Here is a 17,453-nt window from a genome sequence, read left to right on the forward strand (position 1 = left end):
CAGGTGCCTGTAAAGGCAAATCTACAGAACACACCCACTTGCTGTCAGGTACTGACTGCTACAGCATAGATTTTAGTCACTTGCACAATCCCACAGTTACTTCTGTACATCATGATATTACTTGATCTTCCTTTATTGCAAATACCACTTACTTATTTAGCCTCTCTCTGATTATTATAAGACCATTTCCACGGAACTAGTACAGCACTCTATAAAGTCTTATGTTGTTTTTATGTTAAATCAAATTCTTAGTTTCTTAAATTAGAACTGGAAGTCTTACTCTGTGAAAGTGTCTTTTACTTACAAATTATACCACAAGAATTTAGTTCTTCCTAACTGTAAAAAAATTTTAAATGAGCATAACAATGGGACACAAAATAATGGTTGTTATTTTAACATCTGCATATGTTTACCAGCACTTGAAAGATAACTTCTATCTCTCCAAGGCATTACTTGGCAATATCTTAAATGTAAACATGAAAATTAGTTGGAACAATGAAAATCCCATGTGGTGCTGAATTATAAAATGGCCATCCAAAGATTTAGAAATTATCTCTCTTTTTTTAAGCTCTACACCCAACGTAGGGCTTGAAATTACAACCGGAGATCAAGTGTAACATGCTCTATTGACTGAGCCAGCGATTTTTAATGGTCACAGAATTTAGATACCCGAAAGAATTCATCAGAACATAGCATGGGATAACATTCCCCTGTTTTGATAAACACTGGTCCAAACATTAGTGCTTGGGGGCATAGCTCAGGGGTAGAGCATTTGACTGAAAACATTAGTGCTTGGTTTGCATTAAATTCTAATGCTTTACTGACAAGGAGTTGTTTCGTGTTAAAAATAGGGGGGCTTATGTTTTCCAAATTTCACATCATATGAACTTCTTTTTTTTTTTTTTTTTAAGATTGTGTTGTTAGAGGGAGGGGGAGAGAGAGAGCACAAGAGGGGTGAGAGGCAGAGGGAGAAGCAGACTCCTCGCCAAGCAGGGAGCCTACTCGGGACTCCATCCCAGGACCCCAGGATCATGACCCAAGCTGAAGGCAGATATATGCTTCACCGACTGAGCCACCCAGGTGGCCCTCACGCGAACTCTGTCTTAAGAATAAAGTTCATTTATTATTTCTTAATAAGAATAGAATTGCCATATGGATGAATAATTGTCTTGCTCAATTAATGTGTTTTCTTTCTACTTGGAAAGCAAAACTATGGGAAAAAGGTTGTTTGAGGAACACAGAACCTCTGCACACAGTAGGCACTCAGAGAGTGTGAGAGGGGTGTTTTGATCGCTCCCTTCAGCACCTATATCATTAAAGGAAAACGTTGGCAAAGAAACCTTGGATAAATATCTCAATAATTTGCCTTTCTCTTGATTCCATATTGACCCCATGCCAACACTTAAACTTCTGTTTTTAGTTGTACCACCTTAAAAACAAGTTTTGCAGTGTTTTTAAGAAATCTCAATTCTTATCCTGTGACAAAAAATTTGTAACAAATAATACTGATTTACATTGTGCAGATTCCCAGAGGGGAGTCCCCTTTCTAACCAAGCCCTGTTCATTCTTCTTTAATTGCTTACCTGGAATGGGGAATTATTAATCTCCTATTTACTTACTGCCAATAACATGCTTTTCATTTAAAAATATTAAATTTTTTTGTACCTAAGTGATTTTGTATCTAATTGTATTTATAATTCTTGATTACCTGTATTTTGTCTCCACAAAGGTAATAAGTACATGTGATTTAGTTAACTTAGAGAATGCCCTTCTTCTAGACATTAGCAGATAGACACTGCAGTATCTCTGTTTTTTCATTTAAAAAATTAAATTTATTATTTTTTTATGATGTCACTCTGCAGTAGAGTTCTCTGGTATTTAATACATTTCAGATGTAAAGTAGGACTTCCCTACTTGCCAGGTCACCACTGAAGGTCAGGAACCCACCCTTCCATCCTTTTCAGGACTTTGCTGTATATAGTATAAGAGCAAAAATATATTTTGAATAATTAGATAAATAATATCAATGGGTATTACCTGAACCTGTTTTAGCAATAGTTCAGAAATCCTCCGTTAATTTGGTGATGACTCTTCATCCAACCAGTAGAAGTTCGGTCTCCTACAAGAGACAGGATGCAGAATGTAAAAACACATTCATCTATTAGGAAGAGCGCTTTTCTGTAAACAGATAGGGCCTCTCACCTCGCTGCCACCCTCTTCACTACTGTCATGCTGGCTTGCCCGGACACACCCCTGCTTCTGCCCCTTCAACCCCATTTCTTAAATGTCGGAAAGTTTCAATCGAAATTCTCAAACTTTTAAGAAGGCTGCGAACACAGAGTTCTATCAGCAGCACATACTTGTTGAGCACATATCTATCTTCGTAAATGTATGTAAAAGGAAATTGAATGGGCAACCTATTTTAGGAGACTTTCATCTGTAACTTTGTATTTGATTTTCATGCAGGCAGAAATACTCAGTGTCCTCAGTCACAGAAACATCATCCAGTTTTATGGAGTAATTCTCGAACCTCCCAACTATGGGATCGTCACAGGTAGGCACGCATCATTTGACTTCTTTCTTTCCCCAGTTAACTAGCTTTTGATTCCTTAATATGCTAAAACGCTTAATATGAGGTTCAGTCATGAATTGTGCACTACTGTCAGATGTCACTTTTGTTGCTATAAAGCATTAATAAAACTGATTATATCAATATAATTAAGAATGGTGCTTCCACTTCTACCCATGTTTAATTGTGCTAATTATATCTGCGTAAATGCTATTTAAATGCACTCGCAGCTGCAATACCAATATTTAAAGGTGCCGTTTAACTAAAATTTCATTTAATTAGCTGAAATGAGCGATGTTTTTTGTAACTCTGTGACCTTTTACAAATTAAGATTTCTTGAGCTGTTCGTGTTGTAATTCTTTGCAAGGTATTTTAGTCCCATTAGAGCGTTCTTTCTTCAAGGTCTCTGACGTGAGAACAGTATTTTTCAGGTTTGGTCATCTGGGTTGGTAATGACCTTGATCTAAATTACCACATTTGGAACAGCGGTTTTATAACTGATGGGAATACCCTTTCCAAAGAGGAGCACACAGAAAATTTTGCCATATAAAAACAAAGACAGACACATATTTTTAATACTTTGTACTTGTATTTATACAATCCAGTGAGCAGCTTTAGGTTCATAATAAGTATCACGTTCAATTCATAGTAAGTAACTTTGGTCAGGTTCTTTAGTATGGCTGTTCTTTGATTAAAGCAAAACCAACCAGAAAACCTTCAAAAATTAACCCCCTCTTCTGCTGTAGTGTTAACTGCTTGGATTGTCTTTACAGAGAATAACAACAAAACATCGTCCATAAAGAGCTGTGAGTTAAGTACTCTTTATAAATGATCTCTTCTGATACTTACAATGACCCCATGAGATAGGTAAAATAATTTCTATGAATAATTTTTATAAATAAGAAACTAAAACTCTAACTTAAGGACTTTTCCCAAGGTCATCCAGCTAGCGGTTGAACTGTTGGTAAAAATTTCTCAGGTTGATCTTACACAGAAGCTCCTCGTCTTGTCTAGTTTTAGAAGGCTCGGTACGCTGGTTCTTACCCACCTAGGGACATGGTTGCTGTTACTTCCACCTTCGAGCAGCGAGCAGTTTAACATGCTTTACTCTGATAAACAGCATTTTTACCTAAATTCTTAAGTGGAGGGAATTTTATCCCCATTTAGCTATGTTTAGATCTGTGCCTTAAAACGGGGTAATGTGGCAGCTTTCAGTCCCGAGCCTGTATATTTTCTTTTAACCTGGATATCTAAGAATGGGTTATATCATTAGTGTGTAAACCACATTTAATCTTTTAAGTCATATTTCTGATTTAAAATTTAATCCTGTCCCTGACCCACTTGCCATATTGCTTCCCCTTTCCTAGTCCATTGTATTTACTTTTAACTAGTTAGGTTTACCTTAAAAATCTGAATCCAGTTTTCTTTCTTTTTCTTTTAAGATTTTATTTATTTATTAGAGAGCCCCAGTAGGGGGAGGAGCAGAGAGAGAGGGAGAAGCAGACTCTCCCCTGAGCAGGGAGCCCGGAAAAGGGTTGTCAATCTGAGGACCCTGAGATCACGACCTGAGTCCAAGGTTGACGCTTAATGGACTGAGCCCCCCACCCAGGTGCCCCTGAATTGAGTTTTCTGATCCTTGTTTGTGGCTTAAGTTACTATTTAGTAGATGAAAGTGTGGTGCTCCAAAGAGATTAGAAACTGGGGTTCTGGTCTTGTACTTTTAGCCTAAATTAAACCCTTTGAATGGAAAACTTTAGCTTTAATGAACTCCATGGACTATTCTTGTAGTTTCTAGAGGTAAGACTGAGGAGTAGAAAAAGGAACTGAAGTCATGGTATGAATTCCTTTTTCCAAGAGTTTTTTCTGAGTCCCGGGAGGATGTGAGGGACACTCACTGTTAGCCAGCATACTCAACCCAGGTTTTCTCATTCTAAAGATGAAGAAAGCATCCAAGGACTTGGGTGAGAAAGTTTGATTTCACTTAGTTATTTTATGGACTAGCCAGTCCTTTGTTTCATGCATCTTTACCTTCCCCAAATCTTTGGTTATAATTGATTAGTTCTTTTTAGATCTATAACAGTTTCCTTATAGAGCCAAGAATAAGCAACTGTTAACATTAAACATTTCTTTTTTTTTTTTAAGATTTTATTTATTTATTTGATAGAGATCACAAGTAGGCAGAGAGGCAGGAGAGGGGGAGGGGGGAAGCATGCTCTCTGCTGAGCAGAGAGTCCAATGGGGGGCTTGATCCCGGGGCTCAATCCCAGGACCCTGAGACCATGACCTGAGCCCAAGGCAGAGGCTTAACCCACTGAGCCACCCAGATGCCCCAACATTAAACATTTCTTTAAAACCACACAAGTTTCACAATTGTCAGGAAATAGTAAATGATTTATTCATAGCTCTCTTATTGACCTGTGAGGTTGATTATTAAAGATACTTCTTAGCCAAGTTTTGGTGTTTTAAAATGTATTATTTTGATAAGGTTAATTTTGTTTCTGGAGATACTAATTTTAATTGTATGTTTACAAGTATCTACCAAAGAAATATCTGAGCTTTTCAGACCACTTCCTGCAGCTTAAAGATCCAGCCATGTTCTGGGCATACATGCAAACTGAGCCTAGTCTGGGAGCTCACATGGGCTGGGGATGACAGCACTTCTTCTGCCTCTTGAAATGGACACAAACAGGTCTAATATGGGGAGGATAAGGGAGAAAAGAGAGACAAACAGGCAGAGAGACCTTGATCACTCAGCTTAGCCAGCTCTCCCTCTTTTGAACTCTGTCATCTTCCTCAGATTTGGGGGTTCTGAATCCATTCCACTTGAGTTTGTTCCTAGGAAAGGTTGTTGCAGGAAGAAGCTGTTGGTGCTCAGATGGGGGACTTGGAAGAAAATTTATGAATCAGAATAGAATGTCCCTGGGAATTGGGAGATGTGTCTTGTCCTGATTCTGCCAAAGCTGCATAGATGGGTCTGATGATCTGTGTCTCCGTTTTCTCCTATGTGAATGAAGGGACAAGAGTAGATGATTCCAGGGTGGGAATGTGTATGTGTGTGTGCGCCCCTGTGTGCGCATGTGTGCTGAAACTTTCCATCACAGACTTAGAAAACCTGCTTATAGGAGGACCCAGGGAGGAGTCCAAGAGGGAGCTGCCACTTGGTTTCCCTTGGAGGGGAAGTGAGCATCTTGCCCCTAGATCTACAAAGAAATGGAGTGACCAGAACCTCAGACTCCAAAGTCAAAAGAAACAATTCAATAATGGATCAAGTTTTCTTTCATCTTTGGAAACCTCTTAATTCTGTACTACTCCCATTCTTTTATCTTTTTTTCTTTTTCTTTTTCTTTCTTTTTTTTTTTTAACAAGTATTTACACAGATACTTGATGGCTGGGAGTGTAATGGTTATTACTCCTGGGAGGGAAGGTGTTATACACTGGGTCACGTGGTTCTTTTGGAGTAAGTTTGGAGAGGAACGCTGCAGAAAGTACCTGGAGGCAGACTGGGTCCCAGGACTCCAGAGGAAGGTAGCTGAAGGTCTCAGGACCTGGGGAATTACATCTTTGTGCTCTACGGCTGCTGTCATCTCTTAAATGTGTTACTAATTCCACATGACCTCTTACCACTACTCTCAGAAAGGATACTAGTTCTATGCGATTCTTTGACAGACCTAACCTCATTAAAACTCAAGCATGGAGGGGCGCCTAGGTGGCTCAGTGGGTTAAATCTCTGCCTTTGGCTTGGGTCATGATCCCAGGGTCCTGGGATCGAGCCCCACATCGGGCTCTCTGCTTGGTGGGGAGCCTGCTTCTCCTTCTCTCTCTGTCTGCTGCTCTACTTGTGATCTCTCTCTCTCTCTCTCTCTCTGTCAAATAAATAAATAAAATCTTTAAAAAAAAAACCTCAAGCATGGAGAACATTAATTTTTAAGCACCTGATTTCATTTCCTTGAACTCAGTCTTGATGTATTTCAGTCACAGACACATCTAATTTTCATGTTTTGATGTTGTGTTGATCTTATTAGCCAATTAGAAATAAGTGTCACGTTTTGTTAAAACAAATTCCAGACATTTACCTAAATTCATTTTTACTATTAGTTATAATCCAAATTAAGTTTACTTGGTAATATTATAAAGAGATTTTTGTGATAATGGCATTTGTTTCAATAAGATTGTGACTATATGTTTACATTTTTCTTTTTTCTTTTCTTTTCTAATGTTTACATTTTTCAAAGCCAGCTATGGTTGCCATAAAACTAAAAAGGAAAAATTAACTTAGAAATCAAAAGGAAATGTTTCCTTAATATGGTTCTTAATGACCCTTTTTTAAATGAATTAAAACAAATGTTTTATTCCAAAGTGCAATAAACTGTGTTCTAGGGGGAAGTGAAGTGGTTTTTAAAGCATGTATCATGTGTGCATAAGGTGGGTCCTTAATTTGCAATGAGAAGACAAAAAGGATGAAATAATTATATGCCTTTTTAAAATGGTTTACCTACCAACATATTTAAAGATCATGTTTTATGTGAAATAGTATAATCGTACTGCCTTTCTTGCACCCTCACATTCGTGAAGCAATTTCGTTTCATAATGTATCTTCCACATCCATGTTTTTTTCATTATCTGAACCCATTTTTAAATTATCTTAACATGGTTTTCAAAGTACATCTCCAATGGGAAAACACCAAGCTGTGTGTCTCCTCCACTCTCAGTACTGTACTTCATTCACTTCAGGCACTTCTGGTCACCAAGTGTGTGATAGTTTTCCCACACCAGGTGAGTCTGTGAGACCATCTGGGTGTTCTACAGTTTAGTTCACTTCTAACATGATCTACCTGGAGATAGAGTCAGATACCACAGGTTAGGGTTCAGTCCTGCAAGAGTTCCCCTCCCCGCAGCAGATGCCAGTTTCAAGGTCAGGTTGTCACCCATACTTTTGACTACTGGCTATAAATAATAGCAGGTTCCCACATGCCCTCTTTGGATTTGATCAAATACTGGAAGAGCTCATAGAACTCCAGGAAACAGTTTACTTATTAGATTACTGGTTTATTGCAAAGGATATATGAAAGGATATCAGATGAAGAGATACATAGATTGAAGTCCAGAAGAGTCCTGAGCACAGGGTTTTCTGTTCCTTTGGAGTTTGGGGTGAGCCCTCCCAGCATGTGTTCTTCTCTACCAATCTTGAAGTTCTCTGAATCCCATCCTTTTGGATTTTTGTATGTTTTGTTACATAGACATGGTTGATTAAGCACGGGCGGTTGGTGATTTTCAACTCCAGCCCTCTCTCCTCCCCAGAGGGAATTCTAGTTGGTTCTCCTGTAGAATAGCTCCCATCCTAAGGGGCTTTCCAAAAGGCACTTCATTAACATAAACTCAGATGTGGTTGAAAGGGGCTTTATGAATAACAAGACACTCCTTTCACCTTGATGGCTCTGGAGCTAATGGGGGAAGCAAGGACAGTGACCAAATACTATAACAGAAGGTGCTCCCATTACTCTTGCGGCTTAGAAAATTCCACAGGTTTTAAGAGCTTTGTTTCAGAAACAAGAAGAAGACAGATAAATATTTCATAATATAAATCCCAGGATCACAAAATCCGCTTCACTGTAGTCTAAGATGTTCAAAATACAGTAGTTCAGGGTTGGTGGATATTTTAGTCCCACAGGGCATATTTATAACCATAACTGTATTGCTTTTTAAAGTGATTTTTTAAAAAGACTTTATTTATTTGACAGAGGGAGAGAGAGACAGTGAGAGCAGGAACGCAAGCAGGAGTGGGAAAGGGGGAAGCAGGTTTCCCGCTGAGCAGGGAACCCACGCAGGGCTGGAACCCAGGACTCTGGGATCTCCTCCACTCCCAGTACTGTACTTGTCAGGTCAGGGATCATGACCTGAGCCGATGGCAGACGCTTAAGGACTGAACCACTCATGTTTTCAGTAATGGAGAGTTTGTAGATCCAGAAGTGATTAGTCTGTGTTAAATTTTGTTTTGTTGCCTCTTTTTTTTTTTGGTTTCTCACTCATAGGGGTAACTTGGTGAGCCTTTAAAATTTACCTTTGATTAAGGTAATCTCAGGCTCAGATATTTTTCGCCAAATATGTTTTGCTGTACAAAATAAATTGAGAGAGTACCCTATGAGAGATTTTAGAATTTATCTTAGTAAAAGGTGACTCCCTCTTTTCTGAGGATTAATTTTTTTTGGTGGTGGAGGTGAACATTACTTTGTATTTGGCATCTATAGTAACTCTTAAAGGTGCTGAGAGAATCTTCTACTAAATGCTATTTTAGTAACCAAAAGCTATTCAAATACTGTATCACCAGGGATATTTTTATTTATAGAAGGCAGTTTACTTGTCTAGATTATGTGGTAATATAGATTTCTAAGGTCTTCATTATTATATTCAACCAGACTATTTCATAGTAACACTTAAAGCTCTTTGCCTTTCCTTTGTTCATCTAAGATTATCATTGTAATTTTATGCTATTTGGTGGCTATTAACTTTGGTGTAAAAGTAAAAATTATACAAAAATAAAAAACAGTGAATCAAACAATAGAGACTCTCATCAAGCAAATAGAATTTTTAAGAAATAGGACCCCATGGAGATTCTGGAGTAGAAAAGGAAATAATTTTTTTAAAAAATTCTCTAGGGCACCTGGGTGGCTCAGTTGGTTGAGCGACTGCCTTTGGCCAGGTCCTGATCCTGGAGTTCCAGATCAAGTCCCATTTCAGGCTCCCAGCTCCATGGGGATTCTGCTTCTCCCTCTGACCTTCTACCCTCTGTGCTCTCTCCCACTCTTTCTCTCAAATAAATAAGATCTTTTAAAAAAAATTTCTCTAGAGTGACTTAACAGCAGATTTGAGATGGCAAGGAGAAAAAAATCAGTGAACTTAAAATTGGACCAATAGAAATTATCAAGTCTGAAAAAGAGAAAAAACTTGAGTAAAGAGGAACAGAACCTTAAAGACCTATGGACGACATCAAGTGTACCAATTAATGTGTAGTAGCAGAGAGAGAAGAGGAGTAGAAAAATATGAAAATAGAAAATAGAAAAATAGATAAAGTAAAAAATAGAAAATGGAAAAAATAGAGAAGTATTTGAAGAAATAAAGGCCAAAAAATCTTCCTGAATTTGATAAAATGCATTTATCTACATACTGGAGAAGCTTGATGAACTCTAAGTAGGATAGATTGAAAAGAACCCACACCTAGACACATCATAGTCAAACCGTGTTTTTGTTTTTAAAGATTTTATTTATTTATTTGACAGAGAGAGAGAGAGAGAGAGAGAGATCACAAGTAGGCAGAGAGAGATGGTGAAGCAGGCTCCCCACCGCGCAGAGAGCCCGATGTTGGGGCTCGATCCCAGGACTCTGAGATCCTGACCCAAACCCAAGACAGAGGCTTAACCCACTGAACCACCTAGGCACCCTCAAACTGTGTTGTTAAAGACAAAGTGAAAATCTTGTAAATAGCAAATAAAAACAATTTCTCACCTATAAAGGAACAATATGATTAATGGCTAACTTCTTATCTATAACAAGGAAGACCAAAAGTAGTAGACATTTAAAATGCTGAAAGAAGAAAACTATATCCAGCAAAAATTATCCTTTAAAAATGAAGACAAAGCAAAGATGTGCTTGAATAAAGGATGAGAGAATTTGTTGCTATTAGTTCTGACTTACAAGAAATTCTAAAGGCAGTTGATTCTTTAGGCAGAAAGAAAATGACAGCAGATAATAATTCAAGGAAAAATAAAGGGTACTGGAATGATAAATATGTGGGTCAATATAAAATACTCTGTATGTTTATTTGTTCTTATTTCTTCTCTTAACATCGCTAAAAACATAAGATTGTATAAAGCAATAATTAGAACACTGTTTTGCTTACTTAAAAAATGTAGATGGGGCACCTGGGTGGGTTAGTCCGTTGTATCCAACTTGGCTTTGGCTCAAGTCATGATCTCAGGGGCCTGAGATTGGGCCCTGCATTGGGCCCTACGTTATGCTCTGCACTCAGCATGGAGTCTGCTTGTCCCTCTCACTCTGCTCCTCCTCTCTCTCTCTAATAAATAATTTTATTAGATTTTATTTATTTATTTGACAGAGAGAGACACAGTGAGAGAGGGAATACTAGTGGGGGAGTAGGAGAGGGAGAAGTAGGCTTTCCGAGGAGCAGGGAGCCTGACGTGGGGCTCGATCCCAGAACCCTGGGATCATGACCTGAGCCAAAGGCAGACACTTAACGACTGACACACCCAGGAGCCCTTCAAATAAATAAATTTTTAACAAATGTAGGTATATTTTACAGTAATAGCATAAAAATGGGGAAGGGAATGGAGCTGTATCATTTTCTGTATTTTACTAGAATTAAGTTAGTGTTAAGCTGAAGTAGATCATACTAAATGAAGATGCATTTTGTATTACCTTTAGCCATCACAAAGAACGTCCACTCAAGAAATACAGAAAAAAATTGACTGAGGAATTAAAATGATAAATAAAAAATACTAACATAGAGGGCAGTAAAAAAGGAGGAGATAAGTGAGAAGGACAGGAGACATGTAAAAAAACAATATGGCAAAATCAAATCCAACCATATCAATACTTACATTAAATGCGAATGGTCTAAACTTCCCAGTTAAAAGACAATGATTGATACAATGGATAAAAAAGCAAGCTCCAACTGTGTGCTGTCTATAAGAGACCCACTTTAGATTCAGAAACACTGGTTGAGGGGCGCCTGGGTGGCTCAGTGGGTTAAAGCCTCTGCCTTCGGCTCGGGTCATGATCCCAGGGTCCTGGGATCGAGCCCCGCATCAGACTCTCTGCTCGGCGGAGAGCCTGTTTCCTCCTCTCTCTCTCTCTGCCTGCCTCTCTGCCTACTTGTGATCTGTCTGTCAAATAAATAAAATAAAATAAATTAAATTAAAAAAAAAGAAACACTGGTTGAAAGTAAGCAGATGGAAAAAGACCTACCATGGAAACAATAACAATGAGAGGAATTGGAGTAACTGTATTAATTTCAGACAAAATAGGCTTAAGAGAAAAAATATTATTAGAGATGAAAAAGGTCATTTCATAAATGATAAAAAGACCAGTACGGGGGCATCTGGGTGGCTCAGTGGGTTAAAGCCTCTGCCTTCGGCTCAGGTCATGATCCCAGAGTCCTGGGATCAAGCTCCGAATTGAGCTCTCCACTCCTCGGGGAGCCTGCTTCCTCCTCTCTCTCTGCCTGCCTCTCTGCCTACTTGTGATCTCTGTCTGTCAAATAAATAAATAAAATCTTTAAAAAAAAAAAAACACCAGTACATTAGGAAGATACAGCAATTGTAAAGGTATACATACCTAACAGCAGGTTGCCAAAAGACGTAAAACAAAAACTGACAAAATTTAAAGGATAAATAGGCAATTCAGCAATACTTGATTTCAGCCCATTGAAGAATACATATTTTTTTCAAGCACACATCCAACATTCTCCAGAATATAGCATAAGTTAGGCTATGAAATAAATCTTGATATAGCTAAAAGAACTGGAATACTGAAATGTAGATTCTCCAACTACAATGAAGTTAAGTTAGAAATCAACACCAGAGAGTGCTGTGAAGTGTGTAAACCTGGCGATTCACAGACCTGTACCCCTGGGACTAGTAATACATTATATGCTTATTTAAAAAAAAAAAAAAAAAGCAACACCAGAAGGAAATCTGAAAAATCCCTCCAAATATTTTGGAAATTAAACAATATACTTCTAAATATTCAGTGAGTCAAAGAAGAAATCACCATAGACTTTAAAATATTTTGGACAGAAAGAAAAATGAAAAATGCAACATAACACAATTATAGGAGACAGGTAAAGTAATACTTAGAGGGAAATTTATAACTTTAAACATCTGTGTCAAAAAAAGAAAGGTCTGGGGTGCCTGGGTGGCTCCGTTGGTTAAGCCTCTGCCTTGGGCTCAGGTCATGATCTCAGGGTCCTGGGATTGAGCCCCGCATTGGACTCTCTGCTCAGCAGGGAGCCTGTTTCCCCCTCTCTCTCTGCCTGCTTCTCTGCCTGCTTGTGTTTTCTCTTTCTCTGTCAAATAAATAAATAAAATCTAAAAAAAAAAAAAAAAAAAAAAGAAAGGTCTGACATTGATCATCCAAGCTTCCACCTTAAGAAACCCCCCCCCCAAAAAGCAACATATAAACCCAGAGCAAGGCAAAGAAAGGAAATAATAAAGATGAGAGCAGAACGTGATAAAATAGCAGAAAAATAATAGAGAAAAATCAGTGAAGGTAAAAATTTGATCTTTGAAAACATAAATAAAACTGACAAACCTTCAGCTAGATTGACCAAGAGAAAAGAGAGAAGATATATATTAGCAAACTCAAAAATGAAGAAGACAGCACTATGGCTTCTACAGAAATATAAAGGGATTATAAAGGAATGGTGTCATCAATTTTATGCCACCAAATTAGGCAATTTAGATGCAATAAACTAATTCCTATAAAGATACAAATTATTAAAACTGACTCAAGAAGAAACAGAAAATCTGAATAGACACATAATAAGTAAAGAAATTTGAGTCAGAAATTTAAAACATTTCTATAATGAAAAGCCCAGACCCAGATGATTGCATTGGTGCTTTCTGTCAAATGTTTATCGAAAAAAATGCCAATCCTTCCCATATTCCTTTAGAAAATAAAGGAGGAAGTACGCTTATTAACTCATTGTGTAAGGCCAGAATTATCCCAATGCTAAAGCCAGACAAAAACATAGTAAGAAAAGAAAACTTTAGACCAATATCCCTCATAAACATAGATGGAAAAATTCTTAACTACAGACAGAAGGTCCCCAAATTACAATGGTTCAACTTACAGTTTTTTGACTATGTTGATGCAAAAGGAATAGGCATTCAGTTGAAACCATACTTCAGTACTCCAAATTTTGAGTTTTGATCTTTCCTGGGCTCATAATATGTGGTACCATGTTCTTCTGTAATGCTGGGCAGCAGCAGTAATGAGCCACAACCCTCAGTGAGCCATATGATCAACAACTGATAGGCTTACAACCATTCTGTACCCATACAGCCTTCCCGTTTTTCACTTTCAGTACAATATTCAGTAAATCACATGAGGTATTCAACACTTTGTTATAAAATAGGTTTTTTTTTTAGATAATTTTGCCCAACTATAGGCAAATCTAAGTGTTCTGAGCACTTAGTTTAAGATAGGCTAGGCTAAGCTATGATGTTTGGTAGATTAGGGGTACTAAATGCAATTTTTAAAGGATTTTATTTATTTATTTGAAAGGGACAGAGGGAGAGAGAGAATTCTCAACCAGACTCCCCACTGAGCACAGAGCCCAGCGTAGGGCTCGATCCCACAGTTTTCCCTGAGACCATGAGTTGAGACCAAGAGTCAGATGTCCAACTGACTGCACCATCCTGGTGCCGTACATGCATTTTTCAACTTAACTCTGTCTTCATCCTATGATGGGCTTATTGAGATGTAACCCCAGTGTAAGTCGAAGAGGAGCTGTATCAGCAAACTGAATCCAGCCACCTCTAAAAAGGATTATATCCCATTACTAAATGGAATTTATCCCAAAGATGCAAGGTTGGTTTAACATCTGACATCAATTAATGTAAGGTACTATAATAGATAATAGAATAAAAAGACAAAACTTATTGGCATAATACAACATCTGTTTATCATAAGAAATCTCAGTAAAGTAGGAACAGAAGGGAATCTTCTCAACCTGATGGATAGCATCTACAAAACCCCATAGCTAATGTCATACTTAATGGTGAAATTGAATGTTCTTCCCCTAAGATTGGGGACAAGAGAGTGAGGTTCCACCCTTTTTTTTTTTTTGTAAGATTTTATTTATTTATTTGACAGACAGAGATCACAAGCAGGCAGAGAGGCAGGCAGAGAGAGAGGAGGAAGCAGGCTCCCCTTGGAGCAGAGAGCCCAATGCAGGGCTCGATCCCAGGACCCCGGGATCATGACCTGAGCTGAAGGCAGAGGCTTTAATCCACTGAGCCACCTAGGCGCCCCTGAGGTTCCACTCTTGCCACATCTAAGCAACATGTACTTCTACTGAAATTTATAGCCAGTGCAATTAGACCAGAAAAATAAAAGGAGTCCATACTGGAAAAGAAGAAATAAAACTGTCTTATATGACATCCTGTGTGTAGAAAATCCCAAGGAATCCCCAGATTGATTGATTAATTAATTAAGAAACAATTTCTTTTGGGACATGTGGCTGGCTCAATAGGGCATGACTCTTGATCTTGGGGTTGTGAGCTCGAGCTCCACTGTGGATGTAGTGGTTACATCTGTAAATCTTTTTTTTTTTTTTTTAAAGATTTATTTATTTATTTGACAGAGACAGATCACAAGTAGGCAGAGAGGCAGGCAGAGAGAGAGGAGGAAGCAGGCTCCCTGCTGAGCAGAGAGCCCTATGCGGGACTCGATCCCAGGACCCTGAGATCATGACCTGAGCCGAAGGCAGCGGCTTAACCCACTGAGCCACCCAGGCGCCCTAAAAATAAAATCTTAAAAAAATAAAATTTTATTCACAGTTATTCTACTTGGATACAAGTAGAATCAAAAAGAATAAAATAGTTGATTATAAATTGAATAAAGAAGTGTAAGACTTTTTACCCTGAAAAGTATAAAACATTGCTGAGAGAAACTATAGATATAAATAATATTGAGAAACATTACATGTTCGTGGTTTGGAAGACTCATTTTTGTCAAGATCGCAGTTCTCCCCAAATTGATTGATAAATTCAAAACAATTCCTATCTCAATTCCAGCAGATTTTTTAAAATAAGAAACTGCAAGGTGATTCTAAGATTCACAGAGAAATGCAAAAGATCTAGAATTTTAAAAGAACCAAAGTTGAAGACTCAAACTACCTCATTTTAATACTTACTGTAAATCTGTAGGAATCAGTGATGTAGTGCTCAAGGATACAGGCAGTATCGGCCAAGGGACAGGCATGTAGCCAGTGGAACAAAATTAAGAATTTAGGGAAAAAAATCTTAGCACTGATTGATAATTGACTTGCAATAAATGTGTCAAGACAATTCAATGGGTAAAAGATAGTATTTTCAACAAATTGTGCTGGGACGATTAGAAATCTACATGTGAAAAAGTGGTATTAAATCCTTACCTTAAACCACACACACAAAAATAGGTCATAGACCCAACATGGGTCATAGACCTAAGTGTAAGAGCTAAAGTATAGAACTCTCAGAAGAAAAATAGGAGAAAATCTTTTTACCTTTGACTTGGGCAGAGAGTTCTTAAATATGACACCTAAAGCACAGTCCATAAAAGAGAAAACAATTAAGTTCACGTCATCAGAATTAAGAATTTCTGGTCTTTGAAAGATGCTGTTAAGAACATGAAAAGACAAGTTCCAGACTGGGAGAAAATGCTTACAGATCCTAAATCTGATAAAGGACCTGCTTCCAGAATAAACAAGGAACTCCTGAAATTCGGGATTAATAAAACAACCAAATCTTCAAGTGGGCAAACTATTGAAATAAACATTTTGCCTGAGAATATATACTCAGGTCTCAGAGCCACGTGAAAAGATGTTCAACTTCATTAGTCTCTAGGAAAGTGCAATTAACAATATGAGATGCCACTAGAATTCTACTCACCAAAACGGCTGTGATTAAGACACAGACAGTACCAAGTAAAGAAACTGAAACCCTCAGAGAGTGCTAGCGGGCGTATGAAATGGTACAGCCTCTTTGGAAAGCAGTTTCACAGTTTCGTAGGACATTATTCCTGCTAGCCCAAAATCAGGAACAGTCCAAATGTCTGTTGACTGGTGAGTGAATAAAATAATTGTAAATCCACACAATGGACTATTATTCAGCAATAAAAAGGACCAAAGTACTGATACAAGCTACAGCATGAGTGAACCTTGGAATTGTCTTGTGAAGAGAAAGAAGTCAGACACAAAAGGCCACTTATTGCATGATTCCATTTATATGAAATATCCAGAAAAGATACCTTTGTAGAGCCAGAAATTAGACTGCGGGGCTGGGGTTTAGAGTGGGGCTTAACTGCAGATGGGCTCAAGGGAACCGTTTGGAGTGCTGGAAAGGTTCTAAAATTGGGTTGTGGTGGTGGTTTCCAGCTCTGTCAATTTACTGAAAATCACCCAATTGTACACTGACAGGCGAATTTTATGGTATGTAATTTATATCTCAAAGCCATTTAAAAAAAAGATTTTATTTCTTTATTTGACAGAGGGAGAAAGCGTACAAGCAGGGAGAAGCAGGCTCCCCGTCAGGCAGGGAAACAGATGCAGGGCTCCATCCCAGGACCCCAGGATCATGGCTTGAGGTGAAGGCAGATGCTTAACTGATTGAGCCACCCAGGCACCCCAGAAGATTTTATTTATTTATTTAAGAGAGAGAGGAAGGGAGGGAGAGAGGGAGAGAGGCAGAGGGAGAAGCAGGCTTCCCAGGACCCCAGGATCATGACCTGAGCTGAGGGCAGATGCTCTCAAAACCACTTTTGAAGGAATTTTCTCACTTTCTTGGGTTTTTTATGTACTTATGTTTTGAGGACTCTTCTAAATCCTGATGCAACAAGAATTGATTTGTTTACCTTGTCACATAAATACTCTGCTTATGTATTTTAATCTTCTCTATCTCATTAGAATGACAGTTTTTAAAGAAATACCTATATACGTGCCTGCCTTTGTTTCAGATGTGTTCTTCCAGCACCTCCCTGTGTGTCTCAGTTCCATCCAGAAAGCTTTTGAGTTCATCCTCAGTTGACGTTTTACCATTCATTCTTTCAGTGGTTTTGTCTTTAACAGACATCTTTTCAGGAAGACAATAATTTTTAGAAACCACAGCCT

The 17,453-nt window shown here is 38.2% G+C and overlaps 1 protein-coding gene across 2 annotated transcripts in view; it reads left to right on the top strand.

Annotated features, from left to right (window-relative positions):
- Positions 1–17,453, top strand: part of MAP3K20 (mitogen-activated protein kinase kinase kinase 20) — a 178,248-nt gene that overhangs the window by 80,332 nt on the left and 80,463 nt on the right. For both annotated transcript variants that reach the window (XM_044242350.1, XM_044242351.1), the window contains one exon: positions 2,467–2,554. In XM_044242350.1, coding sequence (XP_044098285.1) covers positions 2,467–2,554 — 88 coding nt within the window. The remainder of the gene's footprint in view (positions 1–2,466; positions 2,555–17,453) is intronic.

The sequence above is a fragment of the Neovison vison genome, chromosome 3 (genome assembly GCF_020171115.1).
Source record: "Neovison vison isolate M4711 chromosome 3, ASM_NN_V1, whole genome shotgun sequence".
NCBI lineage: Eukaryota > Metazoa > Chordata > Mammalia > Carnivora > Mustelidae > Neogale > Neogale vison.